This window comes from Sebastes umbrosus, chromosome 22 (assembly GCF_015220745.1).
Source record: "Sebastes umbrosus isolate fSebUmb1 chromosome 22, fSebUmb1.pri, whole genome shotgun sequence".
Lineage (NCBI taxonomy): Eukaryota > Metazoa > Chordata > Actinopteri > Perciformes > Sebastidae > Sebastes > Sebastes umbrosus.
The window spans coordinates 21,731,893-21,747,823 of record NC_051290.1 but is presented as its reverse complement, the minus strand read 5'-3'; the positions used below and the strand labels follow the sequence as shown (position 1 = coordinate 21,747,823).

The 15,931-nt window shown below is 42.5% G+C and overlaps 1 protein-coding gene across 10 annotated transcripts; it reads left to right on the top strand.

The window, feature by feature from the left end:
- Window positions 1–1,338: 1,338 nt before the first annotated feature.
- LOC119482054 (dynactin subunit 1-like) lies at window positions 1,339–15,766 on the top strand. 10 transcript variants are annotated; one of them, XM_037759429.1, is made up of 32 exons: window positions 1,339–1,488; window positions 3,842–3,907; window positions 4,028–4,222; window positions 4,372–4,453; window positions 4,545–4,576; window positions 5,045–5,065; window positions 6,229–6,252; window positions 7,168–7,248; window positions 7,677–7,823; window positions 8,093–8,116; window positions 8,604–8,801; window positions 8,972–9,176; window positions 9,305–9,383; window positions 9,542–9,701; window positions 9,976–10,080; window positions 10,285–10,476; window positions 10,580–10,696; window positions 10,794–10,946; window positions 11,058–11,218; window positions 11,396–11,564; window positions 11,784–11,852; window positions 11,993–12,205; window positions 12,320–12,481; window positions 12,585–12,716; window positions 12,840–12,965; window positions 13,092–13,234; window positions 13,329–13,495; window positions 13,768–13,889; window positions 14,533–14,728; window positions 14,829–14,902; window positions 14,996–15,085; window positions 15,217–15,766. In XM_037759429.1, exons 2-32 carry the CDS (start codon window positions 3,866–3,868, stop codon window positions 15,352–15,354), a joined length of 3,819 nt encoding a protein of 1,272 aa, XP_037615357.1. In that variant the 5' UTR covers window positions 1,339–1,488; window positions 3,842–3,865; the 3' UTR covers window positions 15,355–15,766. The 10 variants fall into 10 exon arrangements, with proteins under 10 accessions (XP_037615357.1, XP_037615352.1, XP_037615356.1 ...); XM_037759424.1 differs by lacking the exon at window positions 1,339–1,488 and adding an exon at window positions 2,141–2,475; XM_037759426.1 differs by lacking the exon at window positions 1,339–1,488 and adding an exon at window positions 2,144–2,475 and having other exon boundaries at window positions 13,771–13,889.
- The last annotated feature ends 165 nt before the right edge of the window (window positions 15,767–15,931 follow it).

Below are 15,931 nucleotides of genomic sequence, written 5' to 3'. Positions count from 1 at the left end.
GGGCATGCGCTTCTGGCTAATTACACGTCAATATATTCATCCAGAGGCCGCAGCACAAAGACAGGGGCCACATCCTCTGTCCAACACCCAACAGCAGCAGCAATCCTGACATATTAGAAGTTGGGACTAGAAAACGTTCAGCATATTTGTATGTGTGTGTGTATATATATATATATATAAACAAAAAACAGCAGCAAACAGCAGCAGCAAGTAGCAATCCTAAAATATTAGAAGTTGGGACTAGAAAACGTTCAGCATATTTGCTTGAGAAAAATGACTGACATGATTAAGCGATTGTTGAAGTAGTTGGTGAATAATTTTGTGTTTCTAAATAAATAGGCAAATACATGCCAATATTATTCTTAATATATATACAATATTTCAAATAATTATTTCGAATATTTGCGTGTGTGTGTGTGTGTATATATATATATATATATAAAAACAAAAAACAGCAGTAAACAGCAGCAGCAATTAGCAAATCCTAACATATTAGAAGCTGGGACTAGAAAACGTTCAGCATTTTTGCTTGAGAAAAATGAAAGACATGATTAATAATTTCTAAATAAATAAGTAAATACATGCCAATATTATTCTTAATATATATACAATATTCCTACTCATTGATTAATTATTTCGAATATTTTTGTTATATATATATATATGTATATACAAACACAATACTTATAATATATCTTTTACTATTTGTTTTATTGTTCTATATTTAGCAAAAATATTTTTAAATGTTTTTAGAATTTATTATGCATTTATTTGTTTATCTCCTATTTCCAAAAATATTTGACATGATGCATTGTCTGTCATTAACATATTTTCACTTTTTTATAATACTATTTAATAATAGCATTTAATAACCCAAATAAGGTAATATTGATTAAGCATTTTATTATGTTACTTACTCATCAACTGTCCTTATCCATATTTGAATTCAAATTTCAATAAACCAACAACTGCTGAATGCTAGAAGTCTGTCAAGTCAGAAACACACACAAAAAAAACATCCTCTATGGTGTGTTTTTTTTAAATACATGACTGTGCATAAAGTTATCCTATTGTGAAAACTAAAAAAGAAGCTCATGACTATTTCTGTGATCTCTGTCCATACCTCTTTTTGGTTTACCAGTACATTTATTTTATATGTATAATTGTAACAATACAGACAAAGAAACTTAGGTCTTCAAGTGAAAGAGGAAGAGCGCAAAGTCTCATGAAGACCTTGTAAAGTAAAAGTAAATGGGAGTAAAATAAAGCTTTCTAATAAAGAATGGGTGCAGCCACTAGGGGCGCTGATTATCCACTTGTCGTTTTAGCGTCTGACAGGCCACCGGAAGTGACCTGTCAACAAAACCGGAAAAGACTTCCGGACTTCCAAGCTAGGTAGCCAAAAAAATAACAACAGAGGATTATTGTTTGTCTACATGAACACCTCAAGGTGCTACATTTAAAGACAGAGATCTCCGTGTATGCCAGGTAAGCTAAATGTCAAAATGCAGTTATATATATATATATAAATATATAGGTACTACAGGTGTTCGTTAGCTTCTTAACAGAACCTGTTTGTTCCTACTTTAGCTTGCTAAGCTCAGGTTTAACGTTAGCTAGCTATAAAGCTACTCTGGCCAGCTGTTGACTCAATGTTGATGTCTAGCTGAACCTAGATGGCAAAGTAAAGCGTAAGTTAACTAGTTAACTGATTTAAGTCATTTTGTGTATGTCAGAAATATTCTGAATGTATCTCAAGCTAAGCTAGCAAGGCAGCAACGTTACAGCTTGTCCTTCAAGACGTTTTCCCTTCATCCACCCTTATTCTTTCCTAATGCTAGTGAGTCCTTTTTATTGCATTGTGCTTTAAGTGTGGTAAACTGGAATAAAGTGGAATAAAACCAATTAATTTAAGCCATCACCCGGCCCTTTAAATAACAGTACCAAGCGAAGAGATGCTTGTCAGCTGGTAACGTTAACTGATCGAGTAGTTAGTTAAACAAGCTCATTGTTAACATGTTAGTTCATTAAAGATGACGTTATATAACCTATAATGTATCAAAGAAAAGGGGGAACATGCAGTAATGTCTCTACACATAACTACTTCTCAACTGTTATATAAGTATAGTTATATAAATGCAGGCCAGTGAATTGATTATCTCATCACTATTGAAGTGGCTCCATGTAAAACATCGAGCTAACATCCATGTGTTTTTCCCTGTGGGGAGACACAACAGCTAGATATTACCCTCCTTTTCTCAGTTCAAATCAGCTGTGACGTTTTGTGATGCACCACATAGGATCCCTCCCTGAAATCACAGTCTTGTTTTGCCTTCTCCTCTCTCTGGAGAAGAGGAAGGGATGTGAAAGCAGAGAAAAATTGGCACTTTTAGCCTTATTCTTTTGTACCTGGAGGTGAAACCATCTTAACTTGCTATCATGGCTTTAAACAGGCGACATTCTTCTACCCCCCGGGTGAGTAACATGGACACTCAATACTGAATAATATCTAATTTAGTACATCTGTGTTACTTTTGTTTGATGCACTTAATCAGTAGAAGTTATTACATTATAATGGCTAAACCTATAGAAAGGTAATGTTTGTGGCACTCACCATACAGTGGATGCAGGATTCACTTTGCTTATCGGGTCCTCATCGGATAAAACGAGTAAGAATATACTTTGGGTAACTCTAGATATGCTGTAGAGAAGTTCTTATTGTCCCACTGGCAAACTTTTGTTTCCATTAGTCTCAAGTAGTTATTCTAGAGGATTCTGCAAAACTCTGCTTCTCTGCTCCTATTTCAAGGCTTATAAAACCTTTTCTATCCAGTTTTCTGCCCTGTGGTTTAAAACTGTGAGGCGGCGTGAATTCACATGTCCCTACAGCTCCATAAAAGGATTAGACTCTACCGGTCCTCTTGAATGAGCATCTTTGTATGAGCAAGGCAGGGATATGACTTATCTATCAGTAAGTCTATTGTGGTCCATGACACATGACTGGGTGCATAAGTGTGTTTCTGTGCTTGGTGGCCTTAAGGCTGTCTCGTCCTTGAATATTTTTGATTCCTAAGGCTAGTGCTGACCCAAATGCTTCGGCCATGGTATTGGACTTCCAAATCAGTATTCGAATGCTTTGTTTTTTAACATTTGTTTTTTTGTTTTTATATGTACGTATGTAATAATAATGTATAAATCACAAAATAGACCATGAAATAAGGAAAATTCCCACAACATTATTTGTTATTCATATTCAACATGAATTATCATTAATTATTCTCAGACAGATATCGCTGATTGTTGCGTATAGAAGTGCGTGGACGTACAGTAGTGCGGCAGCGGCACTGTCCCGGGCACAGAAACGGGGGAGATGGAGACGGACAGACAGAAGAACACGTCAGTCTGCCGCTCCGCACTGCGAATATTTCTCACTGAAGCTTCAAAGCCCAATAAATGGTATTCGGGACAGCCCTACCTAAGACTGCTATTAGTAGCTGGAGCAGGGATAATTATGGGGCAATTATTGTTAGACAAATAATACTGTTTATTCAGATCTTTTGCAGGTCTGGTGTACAGTATTACATTTTTTTTGTCATACATGTTCCTACTAAGTTATGTCTATTTGACCAGGATTAAGATATAAAAAGATACCATGCCTGAGGAAATCAGAAATTTAAACAATAAATTCTCTGGTATGTAATGATCTCACCTTCCGTCTTCACTATCACCCTCCTTCTCCCACCTAACCTCTCGTTCGCATTGATAACCAACTTTCTCTCTCCCACACCCCCTCATCTTTCTCCCTACTGTCTCCCATCTGTATTTCCTAAAAATCCTCCAGCTGACCAGCCCACTGATCAGCAAGATGAGCAGCGCAGGAACGGTGGAGAATGTGAAACCTCCAAAGGTAGCACACTTTTCAATACAGACATAAGACAGGAGGAAATGGACGGAAATAAACAACATCGACTAATGTATAATGACTCACAGTCTGTCGTCCTCTTGTCTCTGCTCCTCCTCCTCCTAGATTGGCTCCATAGTGGAGGTGACAGGGAAGGGTCAGCGCGGTACTGTCGCCTATATCGGCGCCACTCTCTTTGCCTCTGGGAAATGGGTGGGTGTCATTCTGGATGACGCCAAAGGCAAGAACGATGGCACCGTGCAGGGGAAACGCTACTTCACCTGTGAGGAAAATCACGGGATATTTGTCAGACAGTCCCAGGTTAGTGACATAAACGTGTTGTGATGTAATGATGAATGCCTGTATACTTTCATTAGAATGAAAAGTGTCAATAGTTTTAGTTTTTATTATCCCTGTTTTTCATGCCCGTCATACACCTACAGTATGTGTTTCTCTGTCACTCTGTGCAGCTCCAGGTGGTGGAAGACGGCTCCAGCGCCACCTCACCAGACACTCCTGAATCCACCACTTCAAAGATACCCAGACAAAAAGGTCAGTCAGCTGTGTTTGACATTTTTAAACTCAGTACCTCAAAGTCGATAATAATAAAAGTAGATAATAATTCTTAATTTGTTTCCTCCAGACATTCCTGAGACTCCCAGAACAACCAAGCAGGTAGGCAACCTTTACTTGCACCTCACTGGCTTTTTTTCATCCTTAGTCAGTTTAGTAATCTTGTGTCGTTTCCATGACTTGGCTTCGAAGACGGCTGGATTCCTGTGGATCTTTTGTGCGTGCACTGTGGATTTAAGAAATATGGCCTGTTAATATATTCACTCTTTTTAAGTTCTTACACTTTAAGTCAATTCCTGCCCTTTCCAGAGCAGTTAAGCAGGTTTAAATGTGTGGAACCAGATGAATCCGACCAGTAAAGCAACTAAATCCATTTCAGAGTGCGGTGATATGACTATCAGCCTTCTCACTGACTTGTCCTTTGCAGTGTTTTTCCTGACTAGAGGTGCTTTGTTTTCCCCCAAATGTTCCTCTCACTTCTTTTCTGTATAATGTAAATGGGTTCCTGTTTTGCCTCTCAGCCTTTGGGTTGACTTCTCATTTTTGTGTTTTTCTGAACACCATTTGCAGACACCTGCGAGCGTTAAGAAGGTAGAAATATTTCAATTCAACACATTTGCTTTTGCCTTGGTTTGTTTTTAATCACACTAACGCGGCGACGCATCTTTTGTTTTTATTTGACCCTTTTACGTGTTGACGTTTGCACGGGACATGAAGACATCTCTTGTCGTTGATTTTGTCGTTGCTTTTCTGTGGCCACATTTGCACACCAGATGTTGTTGTTTGTTTGCTTATTTTTTATTTATTTTTCCAGTGTGCATTTAGAGGTGAAATTACAAGTGTTGTAAGGCCATAATGATGGTGTCTGTCTTTCCTTTTGGCCTCACAATTAAGTGACATTTTGTTTTAACACTGTTGCATGAGTGTCATGAGTTTTTATTCTGCTTCTGTGGCTCGAGTAATCGAGAATATTATTCTTTAAAACAGTGTTTCCCAAACTTTTTTATCTGGCGACCCACATTTTTAAAATGAGAAACCACTGCGACCCAATTCACAAAAGGCCTTATCTATAAATCATGAGGAAATTTGTTCATAAATGAACATTCCTGACCATCTTTACTGCCATTTCTGCATCACCTTGTACTATCTTGAATAGGTAAACCAGCCATTTCCAAGAGATAAAGCCTACGTTTGATAAATCACAACTTTGCATGTGCTATTGAAAAAAATATACATACGTTAAATACTTTATAAATGAGACCAAAAGAATGCATTTAGGCGGATTAACAGTTTTTTTTCCCTCATCAGTAAAACAAACAGAATGTGTGCTAGCCTTTCATATTAGATTCAGTGTTATAACTAGGCTACAATTCTCAGAACAATACGAACATTCAGGCTCTGTCATGTGGCTGAAAGGTGCACAGCAGAAATAAATGTTGAATAGAAGACTAATGTATGGAAGAAAATCTGCAAATTTAATTTGGGGACCCTAATAAAATCTCTTGTGACCCACCTGTGGGTCCCGAACCAGTCTTTGGGAATGACTGCTTTAAAATGCTGTTAAATGGCGCATGCAGCCATCGAAGCTATCATCTGAACTAACAGTGGGTATGCTTCTTATGTGCTGCTAATCTCTTCTCTTGCTTCATCACTGGATGCGTGTGTGTATATATCCGTGTGTGCGTGTGTGCGTGTGTGCGTGCGCGTGTGTCCATCCCTCTCTCTGCAACTCCCCTCCTCCTCCTCTCCTCCAGTCCGCTACCCGCCGCTCTGCCAAGGTGAGCTCGTCTACAGCAGACACGGGAGGAAAACAGATTCTTAGAAGTTTTGTTATTTCAATGTTCCAGCTTTTTTTTGTGGTGTGCTTGGGGAGTTAAATCAAGGGCACAGCTTCACATTTTGAATTCTTTTCAAGGGCCATGCATTTCTTTGTGTTATATGATAAGAAGTACATACTTGTTCAACCAGGCTTACATTTATTTGATCTATCTAATATTAAGATTTATAATTATGTATAGTACTCTTCTACACCACTTTTTTTGACTCGAACGAAGGTCCTGTTATAGTTTTAATAGTCCTTTTGGTGATTTGGACAGTCAACTACATGGCAGGTTTTGGTAAATTACATTTGAAAGCTTTAGTAGTAGACACATCGTGGCTGCACAGTTAATACTATTTAGACGGGTAGGTTGCCGGCTGCCCATTTTAGCTGATTTCCGCCTGAAGAAATAGTTGCCGTAAAGGACAACACCTTTTTTATTTATTAGACTATAAGAGGCGGTAGTTGATTTAGGTGTTACTATGCTGTAATTTGTGTTGAAGGTACAAGTCATTCATTCATAAAAGGTGATAAATAGCATTGGAAGTCATTTAGTGTAATTATTTAGCACTTTACATCCGAATGTTAAAAATTCAGTGAGTATTTAATCATTGTAAGTTTTGTCTGATGTCTTGTGATGTAAAGTACAATGTTTTTTATTTTCTAAAGCTGGTTGTACTTCTCTGCACTTCTACAAATGTCATACACAGTACAAGCATAAAAACAGGATGTTTGTATAACTGACTTTATTTTTATAATGTATAGGAATCAGAACAATGTACTACACGGTTTCATTCGAGCTAACTTTGCAGTCGAGTTTTACAAATACCTCTCTGAGAGTCCTAACACAGTCTCTGTGATCACACCGTGGCAGTGGAACACTCCGAGTCGTCTCACGCCCGCCACCTCCCTCCTCTCCCTCTTGGTGCGATCCTCCCACCGCTCCAGCCTCACGGTACACTCCTGTCACATTGGGGGTACCTCGCCTGTTACCTCACCGGGAGTGGTGGTTTGTTTTGGCACTGAAAACTGGTGATTTGTGGTCCTGCTTCGGTACACAGGTGCAGGGCTCTACCAGATAAATGAGTCTGTATGAACTGTCGGACAACATCTCTTGTGATGGACACTGGGAGGTGAAATGTATGGTCTTTGGAAGATGCATGAAGTCAGGAAGATTATTGTGTTTGAGCACAGAAGCTATCGTAAGATGAATCCAGCGGCACGGCATGTAACGCGGGATTGTTCACTCTTCCAGGTTCATCCAATGTGTGTGGGAGAAGCTCTCGTTTTGTTTATTGGATTGTTTACTGACATCTTCCTCTGTTTCATCCCTCATCTTCTCCCTCGCACAACTCTCCAACACATACCTGATGTGGTCCACAGGCGTCTCGCGAGAGCCTTGCGTCCTCTCTGTCTGGTGATGTCAGTGAGGCGGGCCTGTCCTCCCACCAGGGTGCGCTGGTGGCTCCCGTCATGCCACAGCCCGGCGGGTCGGCTGCAGCAGCGGCAGGCCCGGCTACTCCAACCAAGGTGGGTCACTGACAATAAGAAGAGACGATTTTAGTGTTGGCACAACTGAAACAATATGCCCATATGATATAATATAAAGACATATAATCAAAAGGTATCAAGTCTCACATTCCATATTTCACAGCACCAAAGATCACCAGTTGCTTTTTTAAAGATTGATTCATTTTTTTCAGTGCCAGTATTAGTCACATCTTCATCATCTTGTTTCTATTTTTCCACCATATTCGACACTTTGTCCCATTTCATCCATGTTGTCATTGTTTGACCAGGTGGAACCTGCCGTTTCCAAGCAGGTAGAGTTTTCTAACGGCTCCGTGCATGCTGACGATACCTGGCATGAGTTCACTAACAAACTCATTGGAGGGCAAAATGACCCTCGGCACCCCCTTCTCAATACTTTGGTTTTATAATGTCCTCACGGTGAACTATGTGATGATGATGCATGGTTTAACCTTCTAGGACACTGAATGAAATGCTCAATTGCACCATTGCGTTTGGAGGGAATGGATTAATCTGTTAGGTTCCTGTTAAGGCGGTGAATGCAGAGGTTAAAGTCAATTAATTGAGAAAAGGATTAACAAATTAATTTGGGGCAGCTAAATTTACATTTATCATTTATGGGTTTTTGGTGGTGGGACGTCTTTCTTTACTGCGTTAAAATCAAATCTTGGGATATAAATGAAGTCCAGTTAATCCTCTGAATTAAATCCTCTAAAGGTTAGCACATTTAAACTGTCCCTCTTGCTTCTCCCCTCCACCCGTCCGTCCGTCCTTCCACAGGAGGAGGAATCGATGCGAGCTCAGGTCAAGGACCTGGAGGAGAAGCTGGAGACGCTGAAGATGAAGCGAACGGAGGACAAAGCCAAGCTGAAGGAGCTCGAGAAGTACAAGATCCAGCTGGAGCAGCTCCAGGAGTGGAAGAACAAAATGCAGGAGCAGCAGGCCGAGCTGCAGAAACAACTCAAAGAGGCCAAGAAGGTACGCAGAAAAATAAATCATTTGTTGTAAGGCTGAATTATTACATATTTACAATATCATTTTATAGGATATGAAATGATATTTTCTAAGCCTGTAAGAATGAAAGAAGCAGCGCCACTGTCTTCCTGAATGACTTTCTAGAGTTTTATGTCGGTACCTCCTTCTCCCAGGACGCCCGCGAGGCACAGGAGGCCAAGGATCACTACATGGAGGAGATGTCCGACACGGCAGACGCCATAGAGATGGCCACGCTGGACAAAGAGATGGCCGAAGAGCGGGCGGAGTCGCTGCAAGTGGAGGTGGACACGATGAAAGAGAAGGTGGAGGAGCTCTCCATGGACCTGGAGATCATTAGACATGAGATTTCGGAGAAAGGTTTGTACTCTACTCACCGATCCACAAACGTTATCTCTCATATCTGTGTCTCTCTCCTCTTTCTTTCTCTTTTTTTTATTGATGCACTGCTTTCCCTCACTGTGTTGCCTTTGCGTTTTCTCCTGCAGGCTCAGATGGAGCCGCCTCAAGTTACCATGTCAAACAACTGGAGGAGCAGAATGGCAGACTAAAGGAGGCATTGGTTCGGTCAGTCAAATTTCTAAAAAGCTGCTTTCGATTGAAGTATAAATAAAAAAAACAACTTGTTGAAACTTCCAAAAAAGGGTCCATGAAGACAAGGCCTGGAACGGGGATTTTGGCAGTTTTAGCCGTCAACATTTTTTGTTTTAATTTCTCCTCCTCAGGATGCGCGACCTGTCTACGTCAGAGAAGCAGGAGCACGTGAAGCTGCAGAAGCAGATGGAGAAGAAGAACACTGAGCTGGAGACTCTGAGGACTCAGAAGGAGAAACTGCAGGACGAGGTCAAGCAGGCGGAGGCGACTATCGACGAGCTGAAGGAGCAGGTAAAGTCAACGAAGACGCGAGATAAGAGGAGGAATGTGATCGCAGAGAGGAAATGTTTTGAGGAGTCTCTGACACTTTTTTCCGGAGGTTAAATATGGTGAATATAAAAGAAACCAAGTCAAATACAAGTTATTAACAGAAAAGGTTTAGGTCTAGGAGGACGGTTCTAGTTTGTTTGCAAACTTAGAATTTACCTGTACATATGTGTCTGCTTGTGTGTGTGTGTGTGTGTGTGTGTGTGTGTGTGTGTGTGTGTGTGTGTACTTGTACCAGGTGGATGCTGCTCTGGGGTCAGAGGAGATGGTGGAGACCCTGACGGAGAGGAACCTTGATCTGGAGGAGAAAGTCAGAGAGCTGAGAGAAACTGTCACTGATTTGGTTTGTACACCTGCATTTATGATTTACAACAACTGACTTTTCTATTTTCTAACAAATACAAACTACATTCATACTACTATTCACAATTACCATTCTCATTTTAAGGTAAATTCGTACCAATATAATGGTATAAGTAACCAGAAAAAGAAGTAGAATCAGATAAAAATAGGATATTTATCACAGACGACGTTTTCCTGACAATAGGAGGCCATCAACGAGATGAACGATGAGCTCCAGGAGAACGGCCGGGAGACGGAAATGGAGCTGAGGGAGCAGGTGGACCTGAGCTCAGCAAAGGTCAGAGAGGCTGAAAAAAGGGTGGAGGCCGCCCAGGAGACGGTAGCTGATTACCAGCAGACCATCAGCAAGTACAGAGATCTCACCGCCAGCCTACAGGTGGGTGGAGAGCAGGGAAAACGTGCATGCTCAAGGAAATAATAACAATAATGATAATAAGTGGATGCCCTGATGCTGTATTTGCTTTTTCCCCGTGCACCAGGACGCCAACAGAGAGCTGATCAGCCAGCAGAATGCGAATGCCGAACAAGTTCAGCAACCGCCTGCCGAACTGTTTGACTTCAAGATTAAGTTTGCAGAGACCAAGGCTTATGCCAAGGTAAGAAACCCTTCACGTGTTCTCGTGCCAGGAGTGATGAGTTTAACCGGTTTTACACTTTTGACAACATTTGCTTATATTGTAATGTGTTCCAAAGGCCATTGAGATGGAGCTGAGGAAAATGGAAGTGTCCCAGTCAAACAGACAGGTATCCCTCCTCACCGCCTTCATGCCGGACTCCTTCCTCCATCACGGCGGAGATCACGACTGCATCCTGGTCCTTCTGCTCATCCCCAGGCTCATCTGCAAGGTATGAGAAGTGGACAAACAAAGTGTGCAAGAATCTTCTTCGTCTAATCCTGATGACTTCATTTGAACTGTTTCTATAATTCTGTACGTGTGTGTGTGCGTTACCTGGTAGGCTGAGCTGATCAGTAAACAGGCCCAGGAGAAGTTTGACCTGAATGGGAACGTGGCCCCGGGGACGGGGCTCAGAGGGCCTCCAGGAGAACAGCGCAGCTTCGCCTCAGGACTGGTCTACTCCCTCAGCCTGCTGCAGGCCACTCTGCACAAATATGAACAGTAAGCACTGCAGCTTCATCACACGTCTCAGAAGTAAAATGTGGTTTTATTATCAGAGAATTTGAAGAATTGTGTCATAAATAAAAGCAGAATTATTGTTTTTTTACAATACAATTTCTCATGAAAAAGAAAGTGTCGTTGTGATATAGTAAACCTTGTCCGTTCTTTTCCCTCTAGGGCTCTGAACACCTGCAGCGTGGAGGTTTTTAAGCGCATGGGCACACTCTACTCCGAAATGAGCTTCCACGAGCGCTCTCTGGATTATTTCATCGACCTGCTGCACAAAGATCAGCTAGATGAGACCGTTCAAGTGGAACCTCTGACGAAGGCCATCAAGTACTATCAGGTAACAAATATTTAACAGTTTTTCATATTTAAGAACATGCCACAGTATCCATCTTCTAAACACATAGGCTCAATCAAACGTATGGATGGATTCAGTGTACCCTAAAGGGAGAGAGAGAATGTCTATGTACGTGGGTGACATTTAAACACAGACATGTCATTTTAATTGAATATCATTTTTTTCTTAAACAAAGTTTTTCACTGTTGTTTTGTCTTCCAGCAACTGTACAGCGTCCATCTTTCAGACCACACTGAAGACTGCACAGTGCAGCTGGCTGACCACATTAAGGTACTTCAGGCTTCTTCGACGGTGTAGTTTCATTTAGATTTTTCCTTGTACAGAGATGAAATGATTATCCCTATGATGAGCAAAGTAAAAACAGAAATGAGAGTACAGCACTTCACTTAATCCCATCCTCTCACCTCCAGTTTACCCAGAATGTCCTGGACTGCATGGGGGTGGAGGTGGCTCGTCTGCGGGCCTTCCTGGCGGCGGGTCAGGAGAGCTCCGGCCTCGCGGTCCTTCTGAAGGACCTGGACACTTCCTGCTCCGATGTCAAACAGTTCTGCAAGAAGATCCGCCGCCGCATGCCTGGAACAGACGTAGTCGGAGTGCCCGCCGCTCTCAATTTTGGACCACAGGTACCAGATACAGAAAGAAAGAAACATACAGTATCCTAATGATCACTGACCCATTAATGCACACACAGAAATGATTGTGTATATTGGACTCACCTGTCATGTCTCCTCTGGGAGGTGTCGGAGTCGCTGACGGAGTGCAGGCGCCAGCAGACCCGCGTGGTGGCGGTGCTGCAGGAGGTGGCTGCAGCCGGAGCTCAGATGATCGCTCCGCTGGCAGAACAGGAAGGGCTCAACGCTCTCAAACTGGAGGATATTGCCTGCAAGGCCGTGGAGCAGGTAGTTTAACTATAATCATGTACCATTTACCCAATTACTCCTGGTTGTTTTTAAGTTGCAGCAGTGTTATTGTATTATATAAATCTACGTTCTTTTCTCCAAGGTGTACGGCTCTCACGGCCTGAACGGCCCAGAGTGTCTGCGTCAGTCCTGCGGCTCCGTCATCACCACCATGAACAAGATGGCCACCGCCATGCAGGAAGGAGAGTACGATGCTGACAAACCACAGGGAAAGGTATCTGTATGCCTTAACTTCTTTTTCTCATTGATGAATCACATAATTCAGACATTGAAATCCAAGCTGCTGTTTGTCACGCCCTCCCTATTCCATTTCTTACTGTTTGCCTATTTCCCCCAGACTCCTCCGGTGGAGACGAGAGCATCCACCGTCAGGGCCGAGATGACGGACGCCGAGGGTCTGGGAGTTAAACTGGAAGACAGGGAGACGGTCATCAAGGAGGTCAAGAAGTCCCTCAAGATCAAGGTGACACGCTCGGACATACACCTCCAACAAAAAAGCAACCTCGACCTTTCCCTGCGCAGTGAAGTGTTCTACATAAGTGTGCAAGAGTGTGAATGAATGTGACTGTACCTCACCCTCTTTCCCCAGGGCGAGGAGCTGAGCGAGGCCAACGTCCGTCTGAGCCTGCTGGAGAAGAAGCTGGACACCTCCACCAAAGACGCGGACGAACGGGTGGAGAAGATTCAGACCAAACTGGACGAGAACCTCGCCCTGCTGAAGAAGAAAGAAAAGTATGAACGTTTAAGGGAAGCAAATTTGAACGCAAAATTTCGACACGTTTCTTATTTTCCCTGCTCACTCACCTTCCTTTCACCTCATCTCCAGGGAGTTTGAGGAGACGATGGATGCCCTGCAGGCTGATATCGACCAGCTGGAGGCAGAGAAGGCAGAGCTGAAACAACGCATCAGTAACCAATCGAAGATGACCATCGAAGGCCTGAGAGCACCGCCTGCCTCTGGAATTGCCTCAATTGTTCAGGGATCTGCAGGAGGTGAATTACTGATGAGTGGTTCTGATCACTTTTGTTGTAAGCAGATCGAAATGTTGTCATTTTATGTTTGATAAAAAGGTGTGACGGCCTCTAATCCAACCTTCTGATAATGAGATATGTTTTGCCGGTAGTTGGCGTATTTCTACTACAGTACTGAAATAGCAGTAAATGTGTTATTCCTACCACCAGACATTTGATTTTGGGGAAGAAGACACACCACTGTCAAAGAAGAAGTAGTGTATAGTGTTTGAATGTCTCTCACCATTCTCCAGCAGGTCTGCCTCCATCCCTGGGGGGACCGGTCCAGGTGGTGGACTCCCCTCTCCTCAGGCAGCAGGTTGAAACCCAGAGACTGGGCATTAAACACCTCAAGAATGAAAACAACAGACTCAAGGTACGCTGGTGTTGGGAGTTATTATCATATTGTGGTTTTATGCCCGAATATTATGTTCCTGCAATAGAAGGAGGCTGCCGTTTCAGGACCGCATTTCTAGGTCTCTAGTTTTATTTACTACTTTCTGTCTGCTGATCTCACAGAAATAGCTGACGTGAAATGACCATGACCTCTTAACACCGCATTATGTGATGGTGGGCGCTTAATGTGCTAGATAACGTGCCGCCACTACGGAAGCAATTTAGGGTTTACGAAAGAAAGGTTATGGTTTAGGTAACGTTACGTTTGTTACGTAACTTAACTTTTGCAAACTGCCTTCCTGTTTGCACGGCAGAGGACAAACCGCTAAAGATCTCGACGACTCCTGAGAGATTATTATGTTATTATGTTATTGACATTTGACTTGCTGATAACAAATATTGTGGGGGTAAACAGGCGTCAGCACAGTATTAAAATTATTTAAAGTTAATTAAAATGGTAAAACAATGAGTATTAAACAAGCATTTACACTGAAGACAGTAGGAAAAACTAGGGTCCTATACATGCAGTCCTAGGACTGCAGCTTCCTCTATTGCAGGAACAGAATACTCATTATGCTAGTTGTCTAAAGTCTGACTGACTTAAGAGTATATCTTACTTACAGGCGGAGAAGATGAGAGCCCAGCTGGCCTCCCTGCCTCCACTTTGCCCTCCCAGACTACCGCAAGCGTCCAAAGAAAGCTCCATGCCACCAGAGGGACTAAACACGGGCATCTATCGCAGGACCGACCAACTGCTGGCGACCCTGCTCAAGCTGAGTTCAGAGGTCAAAGTGGTGGACATCACTGGGAAGACAGCAGGTGTGTGTCCTCTCCGGTGTGTGTGTGTGCGCGCTCGTTGCAGTTTTCAGCCGAGTGCCCTGGTTCATTTCCTGTCTTTCCTCTCCCGTGTTTCTTCCAGTCAGCGCCGGCGCCCAGCTGATGGAGCAGACGGCTCGACTGCAGAACCTCAGCGACGCTCTGGACAAACTCAAGGTGACAACTTCAGAATCATTAACATTCTCCCTCACGATGTGAATAAGCCGATAGCGACACAAAACCAAACATTTTGACCATTTTCTGTTTCAGGGAGAAGTAGCTGAACACGTAGTCTCTAATCAGTTCGGAGCTAAGGCTTCCTCTGACTTCGCCACCTTCCCCGTCTCCTCTTTTGTCAAGGTAAAACCCTGCAGTACATACATACACCATCAGTTCCACCATTTAACAAATCTTTTCTAGTCAGAAGATTAACACTTCAAGAAATGACACATTTACACAAATTACATGACGTGTACATATTTGTTTCCTAGGCTAAGGAAGAGAAGCAGGGAGGAACAGTGTTTGTAGGACGCGTCACCATCCCGTGCACCCGTGGCCAGGAACAAGTCCACCGCCTCGTCCTGTCGCAGCAGCAGCTGCAGAAAGTGCACTGCCTCCTCATGGCCTAAGACGGCACGCCATTGGCCCGCAGCCATGATTGACAAGTACATCAAGAAATGCTTTTCTTTATGCTCATTCCAGCTTCAACATTCTTTATTTATCCCTTTTTTGCTTTTCACTATTCTCAGGAAATTGTATCCACTATAAGTTAAGACTATAGCACTAATAAAATAGAGGCACAGCAGTGACTTTATATTGACTTCACTTTTTTCTGTTTTGAATTAAGTTCAAATGGATTTGACTCCTGAATGACACATTCTGAAAGTGTCATTCATGTTTTCAGTTTGTATGCACCACTTTTACCAACTCTTTGTGGGAAAAGCCATCATTTCTACTGTACTTGCACCTGTTGACTTTCTTTTCCTTCGTATCTTTTGTATTTGTAGTAATTCAGACAATAAAAGCAACTAATTCACTTCAGAGCAAGAAATATTATTGTGTCAATGACGACTTATGAAATACTATACCTGTATGTCATCTGTAATCTGACAAATGAGCTGCTCCAAAGTCTAATATGAAGGTCCACTGCCAGTTCACAAGTGTACATTAGTCCAGTGGTTCTCAACCCTTGTTTGTGTCAAGGAC

What these genes read in the sequence shown, in the direction of transcription:
- LOC119482054 (XM_037759424.1), top strand. Translation starts at nt 2,440, where the DNA reads ATGGCTTTAAACAGGCGACATTCTTCTACCCCCCGG. An exon ending in TATTTGTCAGACAGTCCCAG is followed by an intron (nt 4,223 to 4,371) that starts GTTAGTGACATA and finishes CACTCTGTGCAG; the next exon opens with CTCCAGGTGGTGGAAGACGG. An exon ending in TGTTCAGGGATCTGCAGGAG is followed by an intron (nt 13,496 to 13,767) that starts GTGAATTACTGA and finishes ACCATTCTCCAG; the next exon opens with CAGGTCTGCCTCCATCCCTG.